The sequence below is a fragment of the Myxine glutinosa genome, chromosome 4, assembly GCF_964187855.1.
Source record: "Myxine glutinosa chromosome 4, kmMyxGlut1.1, whole genome shotgun sequence".
Taxonomy (NCBI): domain Eukaryota; kingdom Metazoa; phylum Chordata; class Myxini; order Myxiniformes; family Myxinidae; genus Myxine; species Myxine glutinosa.
The window spans coordinates 83892627-83905538 of record NC_136264.1 but is presented as its reverse complement, the minus strand read 5'-3'; the positions used below and the strand labels follow the sequence as shown (position 1 = coordinate 83905538).

Here is a 12912-nt window from a genome sequence, read left to right as displayed (position 1 = left end):
CTCATGCATTTGAGGCTTGGGTGCTATTCTATTTCTGGCTGCCATACAATTGGCACCCAGCAGGCTGGCATGGTGGCAATTGTAGTTATGACAGAAGGAAGAGGTTAGCAAGAGTCTTTGTTCACGGATGTTGTGAAAAAGGCACAACCAATTCAGAAAGTTATCAAAAAGGCACTCAGGAGTCCAACATTTAAGCCATAGCAGATTTGGGACTATACAAGCTTAATGTGCCGAAATCATGACTATCCTCCTAGAACAACACAGACCTGCAATATCCATTAAGACCTAAGTATCAATTAAGACCTATTTTTTTGAGGTTAAGGGGGAAGCATATGTTAGAAAAGGAACCGCATTTTCACGCAAATAAGCCACCCCTTTATATACCTTGCACCTGGAGAAAAAAGTGCTCTTGGAAATTTTGTGATCGAAAAGATATGTGATCTCCATATTTTTAGCAGCCGGCACGGCTTTGTTGTCAAGGGCCATTCAAAATTATGTAACACATTTTTTACCCAAATCTGATGGCCTCCTATCCCCAAGTAATAGTCCGTAATGCTTCAACAGACAACACCCTAAAATATTACCTTGCGCTTGGCAAGAAACCCCTCCCCCTATTTCATACCTTAAACCTGGGATGCTATTTGTCCTGCTGTTTTTTCCAGTTACTACAAACTATATTTGAAAAAGTAAAGGTGGCACAGTGTACCATCAACAACACTGGGCAGCAGTCAGAATCATTTTAATGACGTCATTGGACCAATCCCTCGAATCCCTCGGAGTAATGTAGAGTGATGTAATCGTTTGTAAATATGTTCAATTGCCTTCATTACCTCTGCCACCAAAGGTGGATGGAGGTTATGTTTTCACCCCTGTCTGTCCGTTTGTGAACAAAATATCTCAAAACGTTGTGGACGGATTCGGACAAAATTTGGCAGAGATGCAGCGTATGTGACAAGGACGAAATGATTAGATTTTGGTAAAGATCTGGATTCGGATCCGGCTGGTAGAATTTTTAAGTGATTCTTCACCATTGAGTGATATGGCCAAAAACGAGGGGTAGATCAGGGCCTGACTGGTGATTCCTGTGATTGATTTTGATCAAATGTGATTCTGTATTGTGATTTTATGGTCTACTCTGAGATACAAAACGTAAACTGTTCACCAGGCATGCTCTCCACTGAGTGTCGTTCAAATTTGTAAATGAGATTTAAGTGTTCGTGCAAATAGCAATGATGAAATAGTCATCAAAATTGCACAAACAATATTAATGTTGAACTTTTGCAACTTACATTTCATTATTATTTTATATCGTACAGATCTTGGCGATATAAAAACATATTTGAATAAAATCGTACAATTTAAAGGATTATGAATATACAAAATATAACGTCTTCTCAGGGAAGTGGCATCACCTTTTCTTCAGTCACCCGTTCCATGGGAAGACTACGTTTAAACAGAGCGATTTGCTTTTATCATTAATGAAATGAGAATACGTGTACCACCAAATACTTGCATCTTTAAATAAAGAATATGTGGAACGAAGTTGTCATCGATTGATTTAGCGTTATGTAACGACACTTGAAACACGCCCTTCCTGTAATTCCCCCTGCCCTGCCACCCCCGTAGCACTCTGTAATGCTTGGACATACACTCCTCCAAACTCCCATGCATTATGTGCACTTTGTCGGTTTTATGTAAGACAATTTATTGGTACCTTAAATATGGTAGCTTTGGAATTAGATATACATGTGTATGTAAAATATACGAAAGAACTGTAATTATAGACATTATTATAATTAAACTTGCAAAAAAATGCCTCTTTTTGCATCTCCTTGATAATTTACAGTAACCTGGCCCCCTGTGATTACATACTTTACCGTATAACCCGCACACGAGTACAGCCCGCAGTTGGAATTTTTGGAACATTTTTTTTTAATGTATAACCAAAGGGTTATTTGCGTGAAAATACGGTATACATCTTATTGAGAAAGATCAATTTCTTATTTAGAGGCTTCGTGAGAAAGATTTATTTCTGGGGCTGCAACCCATAAATGAGATAAAACCATCTCACAGAGATTAAATAAATTCTATGCTTTTCAAGAAATTTGCGCCACTGCATGTGCAAACCTGCTGCTCAACTAACTTTCAGTTTGTGACTTCTTGAACGAGGAATGTGTAAAGATTTATCTATATAGATGGTGATGAGCATTGTAAGTGTTTTCCCAGACTTTCAATGATCAATAATCCTCATACTTGGTTCATAAGTGCATGTATGGAAAGGGTTCTGCATCTCAATGACTACATTTATCATGGAATCGTACAACAGAGTTCAAATCCTACATTATCAAAAATAACACCAGAGTGGGAGGGTGGTCAGCAGAATAATAATCTTCTTCAATATCGGCTATCGAACAAAAGAGCCTTTTGGTCAAAGTGAGTCTATGGGCCTATCACTTTCACATCACAGACAGGTCCGGTGGTCTCTGTCTTCTACTGCCTCCTTTCTGATCTTGCACGCTCTGGTCTTTCTGTGTTCGGTCCCCCTACCCAAGGGTTCCTCCACCTGTGGAACCAACTTATACATTCTCTTCAATTTCGTTCTTCCCTCCAGGTCTTCAAGACAGCTGTTCACCACCATCTTAGATCATCCCCCATCCAAAACCATTATCTTTTCTACTTCCAATACTGCTCCCCAGACCCACCTCTTTCCAAAGTTCCAGTTTTTACTTCCTGAGAGTTTGTTTTTTGTATCCATCTTGTCCACCCTGTGCCTACTTTCCTACCCTTCATTCTTCCCCACATCCCTTATTTCTCCAAGGTCTCCCTCTATTTTGTCTGTCAACACTGCTGTTGATATGTTTCCACCCTCTCCTGCTTCTTCTCCTTTTGTTCTATTATGTCCTGATCCATTCTATGTTCGAACTCCTCCATGAGCCTAGACTTTGTATTAAAAAAAAGAGAAGAAAAAAGTGCTCAACATGAGCTGACCACTGAAAAAATATATACGCATTTTAAAAAACAAAAAACACAATCAAGGTCCATATGTCAATGAGCTGGAGCCTAAATATCAGGCCCTAAAGGGCCTGCATTGGTGGATCGAGAAGCCGATCCCACTGCTTCATATAACCGAATGGCTGTCTCCCCATGAACATGAAGATGCTTTTCTAGATGATCTTTCTTCCTGAAAGCTTTTCTGCAAATTGTACAGTCAAAAGGCTTTTCTCCAGTGTGCGTTCTAATGTGAACCATAAGTGCTCCCTTTTGCCGAAAGGATCTGCCACAATCGGTGCAGCTGAATGGTCTTTCCCCGGTGTGTACCAGGCGATGTTGCTTCAAACCAGATTTTTTGCCGAAGTCTTTGCCACAGATCTCACAAGCGTGAAGCTTTTCACCCTTGTGTGCACGGACATGCTGCTCAAACTGTGATTTAGCAATGAAGCCTTTTCCACAGTCTGGACAAGTGTAGGGTCTTTTATCCTTGTGATTCCAGTAGTGAGACACGAGCGAGCTCTTCTGCCGGAAGGCTTTGCCACAGTCTGTGCAGCAATAAGGTTTCTCGCCTGTATGAACAAGTTGATGCTGTTCCAGGTCCTTGCGGTTGTTAAAAACCTTTGAACACACATTGCACTTGTAAGGATTCTCCCCCAGGTGTGTCATTTCATGAGTCACTAAGCGGTCTTCTGTTGCAAATGCCACGTGGCAGATCGAACAGACATGGCAATGAGAGGTACTGGAACTGAAGCTAAAGTCCATGTCTACAAAGCCATCAGAGTGGCTGTACTCAGATGTCAGCAGGTGGGCATTTGTGTTTTCAGCCAGCTTCTCATCATCCATCTCAAGCACTTCTTCGCAGCCACCAGGTTTCCACTCAAGAACGTGCTTCAACCTCAATCCTCGATTAATTTCTGGGGGAATCATGAAGTCACATTCTCATCCACATGTTATATCACTTTCTTTTAACCTTATTTTTTATTCAGAAAGAAGTTCGTATCGGAATTAAAATCAACAATAAAATTGAGGGAAGTACTACAATAGATCGTAATTTTAAAAGTTAAAAACATAAATATATATTTATTTCATTTTGCACATCGAGTTAAAAGTTTGAATGCAAGCCTGTTTGTGTCTTCCAATTTAGCCATTTCATGATATGAGAAATTTATTCCGACTTTCTCAATTAGATATCAAGCCTGAAAATACATCTCGAGTCCTTGCTGGTCGCATGATCTTTTCGCATGATCAGGTTGGCATGGTCGCATGATCAGTTTCTGGTCGCATGATCTTTCCTGTCAACCGACGTAACGGTATGGACCCCAATCACAGCAGATAATAATTTGTGGGGATAGTATGCAGGCAATGACAGTCGTTTTCAATATACACACAAGTTTTGGAGTCCTTCACATGTGACCAATACTGCCCAACTTTGACAAAAGGAAGTAAGTTACGAACACATGTTTAGCTACTTGTTTCCTTTGTTATTGTAAATCATTCATGTGCTGGCACTTGCTCCCTTTTGTTATTGTAAATCATTCATGTGCTGGCACTTGCTCCCTTTTGTCATTGTAAATCATTCATGTGCTGGTACTTCCTTTTCTTATTGTAAATCATTCATGTGCTGGCACTTGCTCCCTTTTGTTATTGTAAATCATTCATGTGCTGGCACTTGCTCCCTTTTGTTATTGTAAATCATTCATGTGCTGGCACTTGCTCCCTTTTGTCATTGTAAATCATTCATGTGCTGGTACTTCCTTTTCTTATTGTAAATCATTCATGTGCTGGTACTTGCTTCCTTTTGTTATTGTAAATCATTCATGTGCTGGCACTTGCTTCCTTTTGTTATTGTAAATCATTCATGTGCTGGTACTTGCTTCTTTGATGTGATTGGGCTTCTTAACTCGTTTTTCTCAGGTATGTCACTTGCTTCCTTTTGTCAAAGTTGGGGAGAATACAGCATTGAATATCCAGTCAACAGTGTTTGAATCCCACCAGAATAAGGCAACCGACATGACAAGAAAGCCTGAACCTCCAGGTCAGTACAATGGAAAGAATGTAGGACCTGGTGTTTGTAAATGATGGAACTGTACTTTTATAAGTGTAATATGGAGTGAGAACTATCGAGAATTTTATTACTTCCGCTACGGAGTGTAGATTGAGGTTATGCTTTCACCCCTGTCTGTTTGTCTGTCTGTCGGTCTGTGAACAGGATATCTCAAAAAAGTTGTGGACTGCTTCGGACAAAATTTGGTGGACAGGTTGGATGTGTGACAAAGATGAATTGATTCGATTTTGGTGAAGATCTGGATACAATATTTTTAAAGCGATTCTTCACCATTGAGAGATTGGGTCAAAAACAATTTATAGCATGATATCTCAAAAAGTTATGGACGTATTCAGACAAAACTGGGTGGACAGATTGGGTGTGTCACAAGGATGAATCGATTCGATTTTAGTGAAGATCGGAATCCAGATACAAGAATTTTTTAAGTGATTCTTCACCTTTCAGAGATAGGGCCAAAACAATTTGTAGCATGATGGTTCAAAACGTTGTGGACAAGTTATGATAAAACTTGGTACATGAGTTCGTTAAGTGCCAAGAACAAGCCGATTCAAACTTTGAGGTCCGGATACAGATCCGGCCTATCAGCGGGATACAAAACGTAAACTGTTCAGCCTGGCGAAGGTATGCGTTCGACCGAGTGCCGTTCTCGTTTCACCTGCTTTGATTTTTAATAACGATGTCTCAACTATACTCTGTAACTCTCGTCAGATCTTCTTCCTCGTGTACAGATCTATTATCATGGAGTCTTGCTCCAACATGAGGTACACAAGCTTCATGCACACAGTAATTGCAATGCATTTGGAATTTTGTGATGTTAACTGTATGTAAATTTAAAATTGATAGTGTGGAAGTGTAACTCAGTGTAACTTATTAATTGGCACTGGTAACTTATTAATTAACACTGGTAACGAAGCAGATACATTTTACCTGCAAACTCTGTGAAAGACGAGTTCGTAAATGAGTGTCAGGAATGTGCCCGAACATGGTAATCTCTTGTCCACCTGGTCACAGCCCCTGGCTGGAGCACCCCCCTATCGTTTGGTAAACGGAACTCACAGCAGGAGGGGAGCGAGCTGATGCCAGGACTTGGTGCATGCATGACCTCGGGGCATTAGCGGAGAAAGGATTAACGTTCAGCGGACAGGGGATTAAGTCCAGTTTGTCCATATAAACGAGAGCAAACGTTGAGCCAAGCAGACTTGTGAGCAGAAGCTCTGACCGACGGAACGGAAGAGGACTCATCATCAGACCCTCTGCCCGACGGGAGTGGCGGAGGAACATCGGCCGAACGAGAAGGACCATGCAAAAAGAGTTAACCTGGTCCATTGAATTAAGCGGTATTATTTGGTAATTGGAATGAAATGAATAACCAGTTAATAAACCAGACCTTTTGTAAAACCTGTGTCCGGTCATTGGAGTCTTGAGTCTCCCCCACTACTTCCCCTACAATTTGGAGGCACCGCTGACATCAATTGTACAAACAAGTCTTTAAAAGGTGAGTGTGGCTTGTTTTTGTCCAATATGATTTACGAACTTGGAAATAGTTTTGTACATACATGGGGGAGGAGGTGGTCCTGGGGGTTCCTTGCGCACCGATGCCGCGATATAGATGATATGAAGTCACGAATGGTACTTCGATAAACGATTGTACCTATTATTCGTGTTTTTCTAAATGATTTCTGTAAATACGTATTTTTTGCGCTGTCTAAATAAAATGCACCAGGTCGGCGCTGGTCATTAAGGGCCTTACTGTGACCTGGGAGCAAACGGAGCATGCGTGCACCATGCGACCATTTGCTTCCAAGACGTGTAAGGCCGGTACACTCGTTTACACACCCGTACACGTGTAAAGTAGTTTTTTTTTTTGCACTTGTTCAAAGCACTCGACTTGCTCGGCGTGCGACAGGGAGCCGGGAAATGGAATTATATTTATATATATATATTTTACCTCATTCCAATTTATGGTATTGCGACAAAACGGCTTATATCTTTGGAACGACTGGTCGGATTTAGACAAATTAAACGGAATTGTGTAGGACGAAAGCCGTGGGTCCAAAGTAAAAAAAAAAAAAAAAAAAAAAAAAAAAAAAAACGAGGGTGGAGGAGAGAATTTTTTTTTTTCAGTTTTCCCGCCATGTCTAAAACTCGTTCGATCAACAAATAAATTCATGACAGAATACCCCACCTCATGCCGGTCCAGAATTATTGTGAAAGATGGCGATTGGATGAAAATTGCATACCAACACTCCCTCACTGTCCCTCATTGTCCCTCATGTCCATTCCGGCACCCTGTCTCTTGCTCCCGCTCCTTCTCCCTCCCCTCCCTCTAGTTCCCATAGGCGGACGTTTTGCGAGAAGCAAAGCGTTTTGCAGGAAGCTTCCAGGAAGCAAAGCCAGGGCTGTTGCTTTTTGTGTATTTTCTCTGCGCCCCATACTCGCAGATTTGGTTGGTACAAATATTTTATTGAAAGGTGAAAGATACTTTTGTGGAAAGCAATGGCAGACCACCCATTGTCACCACTTTCATGAGCTCAGAGAAATAAAAAAATTCCAAATTCCACTCTGATGGCTCAGTGGAAATCGGCAGCAGAGTGGGAATCGGCAGACAATGGAACAGCTAGCGACGAGTGTTTGTGAGTAACAACCACCCTCTGGTCGAGGCTCATAGGAGGGGTGATGCTTACTGATTCGGCACGCTTACAATAGATATTAATGGCGAAGGTTGTGGTTGGTTCGATTTAGCGAAATGGACGTTCTTTGAACGGGTTAAATGAGAATTTTCATATTGGATGTCAAAGCAACGAAGAGTTTTGTGGGATTATGGGGTCATATCGCGACATCATGGAAAAGCTGGTGTAAATGGTGGGATGTCAGAGGTAATGGTGTGGTTTAATGTTCACACTGTTTTGGAAAATAATGCTCGATGCAACATGATCCTAAAAAGAACCCATCCCTACATCTAAGGATCAGGAAGGGAAGGAATGGAAAATTTGAAGTATTAAAGTTACGGAACTCAAAATGTCTGGGTTTGGATGTAGTCATTAAAGGATTGAGTCATTCATTGGTTTGATGATGGTCCTAATATTTTGATAAATGTTTGATAATGGTCCTGGTAATTTTATTCCTAGGAATAATATTGCTAGTGTTTTGTCTGAAGATTTTAATGGGATTTTAATAAGATTTTAATGGGATTTTAATAGGATTTTAATGGGATTTTAATGGGATTTAATGGGATTTTAATGGGATAAATTGGGAACATTCAAATGTTGGGTTGTGCTAACGTTTCCACAACGTCGCTACAACGTTTCACTTTCGTTGTTGCAACGTTTTGCTCCAACGTTTTGGGAACATTCAAATGTTGTGTTTTGCTAACGTTTCCACAACGTCGCTACAACGTTTCACTTTCGTTGTTGCAACGTTTTGCTCCAACGTTTTGGGAACATTCAAATGTTATGTTTTGCTGACGTTTCCACAACGTCGCTACAACGTTTCACTTTCGTTGTTGCAACGTTTTGCTCCAACGTTTTGGGAACATTCAAATGTTGTGTTTTGCTGACGTTTCCACAACGTCGCCACAACGTTTCACTTTCGTTGTTGCAACGTTTTGCTCCAACGTTTTGGGAACATTTAAATGTTGGGTTTTGCTGACGTTTCCACAACGTCGCCACAACGTTTCACTTTCGTTGTTGCAACGTTTTGCTCCAACGTTTTGGGAACATTCAAATGTTGTGTTTTGCTAACGTTTCCACAACGTCGCTACAACGTTTCACTTTCGTTGTTGCAACGTTTTGCTCCAACGTTTTGGGAACATTCAAATGTTATGTTTTGCTGACGTTTCCACAACGTCGCTACAACGTTTCACTTTCGTTGTTGCAACGTTTTGCTCCAACGTTTTGGGGACACTCAAATGTTATGTTTTGCTGACGTTTCCACAACGTCGCTACAACGTTTCACTTTCGTTGTTGCAACGTTTTGCTCCAACGTTTTGGGAACATTCAAATGTTGTGTTTTGCTGACGTTTCCACAACGTCGCCACAACGTTTCACTTTCGTTGTTGCAACGTTTTGCTCCAACGTTTTGGGAACATTTAAATGTTGGGTTTTGCTGACGTTTCCACAACGTCGCCACAACGTTTCACTTTCGTTGTTGCAACGTTTTGCTCCAACGTTTTGGGAACATTTAAATGTTGGGTTTTGCTGACGTTTCCACAACGTCGCCACAACGTTTCACTTTCGTTGTTGCAACGTTTTGCTCCAACGTTTTGGGAACATTTAAATGTTGGGTTTTGCTGACGTTTCCACAACGTCACTACAACGTTTCACTTTCGTTGTTGCAACGTTTTGCTCCAACGTTTTGGGGACACTCAAATGTTAAGTAAATCGGATAAAAATTCACGAGTTATTTAATTATTAGCGATTAAGGAAGTACTTATTTAATTAATTACATTTCGTATTACATTACAGTAATTACATTACAGTAATTACCTGAGGTAATTACAGTAATTACAGTTCCGGTAATTACAGTAATTACAGTAATCATTACAGTAATTGCAGTAATCTTATTACAGTAATTACATTACATTAACTCAGGCACCTTTTGAGTAAGGAAGCTGATATTTGGACATGACACTGACCAAGTGATGTGGCTGTCAAGGAAAATTTTGATTTATTGATTAATCATTTAATAAATTAACTCGTTGATTTATAAATGACTTATTTAATTAAAAGTCCTCAGAGATACATCTTCGGATGAAATACTTGCAGATTGGTTATGCTATGAGCCAATTGATTAAGGAAAATATTTTGTGATGGCCATATTGGCAATTTCGTGGCCATATTCGTGGCAACTCAGTTAGTGCCACTGCACCTTTAAAATGCATCCCTGCGTTCATTTTTCGATCGATTGAGTTGAAATTTTGAACAATCGGATCTGGACTGTCGTTGTTAACGACTCTAGCACGCACTCGTCCAATCAGGATGGAGCGGTATGGTCCCCGGATCATCACTGCCCGCAGTGTTAATTAGTTTTACTTTTTCTCTTGGTCATATAATTTTGAAGACATGCATGTCATGATATAGGAAATGTTTGTTCTGTTGAACGGAATAAATGTTGTTTATTTGTGTGGGTGTGTATTTCTTGTGTATTTTGGATATATTTTCACGACTAATTCCAGTTAACATCCTGCAAAAATTTGCTCGTTTGCTGGCCGAGTCGAAATTGCGTTGAGTTTCTATGGCATGCGCCATTAAAAGCGCTGTGTAATGGTTGAGCTCCCTTTATTTCGTTTTGGTCATGCGGATGAGCAAACAAAGTGACAAATGCTGCGGCTGGAGCAGTAGAAGCGATGTTTTTTTAATGGAAACGATGTAATGAGTAATTAAAAGTGGGAGGGGGCAACACCACGCATACCTCTTTTAAGGTGTGTATAAACCCTGGAATAAACGTGGGAGGGGGCAACACCACGCATACCTCTTTTAAGGTGTGTATAAACCCTGGAATATTTCAGCAATCAATACAATGCTGAAACTATGTAAGTTAAGTTAATGAGTAATTTAATGAGTAACTTAATGAGTAATTTAATAAGTAATTTAATGAGCAATTTAATAAGTAATTTAATGAGTAATTTAATGAGTAATTTAATGAGTAATTTTTAATGAGTAATTTAATAAGGAATTTAATGAGTAATTTAATGAGTAATTTAATACGTAATTTAATAAGGAATTTAATGAGTAATTTAATGAGTAATTTAATAAGTAATTTAATAAGTAATTTAATGAGGAATTTAATGAGGAATTTAATGAGGAATTAAAAGTGGGAGGGGGCAACACCACGCATACCTCTTTTAAGGTGTGTATAAACCCTGGAATAAACGTGGGAGGGGGCAACACCACGCATACCTCTTTTAAGGTGTGTATAAACCCTGGAATATTTCAGCAATCAATGCGATGCTGAAATGATGTAATTTACTGTGTAAGAGGGTCGACCTTGGGTTTGTTTGGGTTTGTTGTTTATTTTTGTGGGTGTGTATTTTTTGTGTATTTTGGATATATTTTCACGACTAATTCCAGTTAACATCCTGCAAAATTTGCTCGTTTTCTGGCCGAGTCGAAATTGCGTTGAGGTCCTATGGCATGCGCCATTAAAAGCGCTGTGTAATGGTTGAGCTCCCTTTATTTCGTTTTGGTCATGCGGACGAGCAGACAAAATGACGAATGCTGCGGCTGGAGCAGTGGAAGCGATTTTTGAATTGTTCAATGATTATTCGATATTGTTATGACTTATTGTCAATAGGTATACTAAGTGGCCATGAGGTAGCCTGTTGCTATGTACAGTTTTATTCTATTGTTGATTATACCACATAGCTGTGGTGATAAAGGAAATGTTCGTTTTAAATAGATGATTATGATATGACCATGACTATAAAATCATGATGATTATTATGAATGATATCATAGGGTTCAAATGCAGAATGATGGCATGAACTTGGGAAAGAACTTTCAAGCCCTATGGGATAAATTGGGTGTTACAAGCGATGGAGTTTCAAAATTTAGCATGATTGAAGGAATTTTACAGTCTTATTTCAGGAGTTTTACGAAATTTATATTGCCAAGAGATTTGGGTACTATTAAAAAAAAAAAAAAAAAAAAAATGATGAGATATTTTTCCCAATGAACTTTAATATCTGCCATCCATTTTGGCTGTCTCACGAATGAAGGATGAGTTGCCTTTAGTGGTTGCAAAGAAAATTTGTGGAGACCAGGCAAAATGGGGAAATATGTCAGATATGACCCTAGGACAGGACGGTGATTCATCAATTGACATGAGGTACGAACCCGAGGTGACGACCGATGAAATTCGATCTCAGTCAATGGATGGACCTGTCCTGACATCATTGGGGAAAGGGCTTATGCAAGGAGTCATCCAAAATGATTAATTTGATTTATTGATGAATATTGATGAATTAATTGAAATTGAATAATTGATTGAATTGTTGATTGATTAAATCTAATTGATTGAATTTAATTGAATAAATTTAACTGAATAAATTGAACTGAATAAATTGAATTGAATATATTGATTGTTTGATTGATGAAAATGCGGTCTCAAGAAAGAAGCTTTGATATCTTTGCGAGATATTATCAATGTGGAGACAACCTGGGAAAATTGAGCAAGGTGGTGAGTTTACATACAGATATATATGTGCGGTTACCATTGTGTGATTTCCCCGTCAACAGAGCGGACACCTGAGGATTCACCCATTTCATACTGACCCTCCGGCTCATCTGCAAATACTGATCTGTGAGATTGGATTGTGCAAAAGCCACAGCTGAGGGAGATTCTCTGGAAATCACCGTGTGAACAGGTGGAGAGATCCTTCCTGGAGGTAGGAGTGAAGCTTTAGAGGAACCTGGAACAAGCTACAACACATCCAACGCTACTTTGATAAAAGGCAGAATGGGAAATGGAGCCTGCAAGAATACACAAGGACAACCAGAAATTCCACAAAAAGGTACTTGTACACATCATATGTACGACCGTTATGGTGCCGAAGCTATAAGGCAGGTCGAGAATTGGTATTTGTGGACAAAGGGACATGATGAGGAGTTTCCAAGAGATGGTACATTTGAGCGAAGTCGATTGGAAAGATTGGAACAAAGATTGAAAGCCAGGAAGAGACAGAATCTAACGGTAGACTGGCTTGCATTCCATCTTTGGGATGGTGAATCCAGACAACGGGAACAGCAAGAACGGATAACGGATCTCGAACTTAAAATAAAAAGGATACAGGATACAGTGGAGGAGACAAATGCACAACTGCCCTCGAAATTAGGAATGAAAGTGACAGTTGTCCCATC

The 12912-nt window shown here is 39.8% G+C and overlaps 1 protein-coding gene across 1 annotated transcript in view; it reads right to left on the bottom strand.

Moving 5' to 3' along the window:
* Positions 1-1916: 1916 nt before the first annotated feature.
* The window catches only part of LOC137414124 (uncharacterized), a 51361-nt gene continuing 40365 nt past the window's right edge, over positions 1917-12912 (bottom strand). The window contains exon 5 of the mRNA XM_068099606.2: positions 1917-3905. Coding sequence (XP_067955707.1) covers positions 3061-3905 — 845 coding nt within the window. The 3' untranslated portion in view covers positions 1917-3060. The remainder of the gene's footprint in view (positions 3906-12912) is intronic.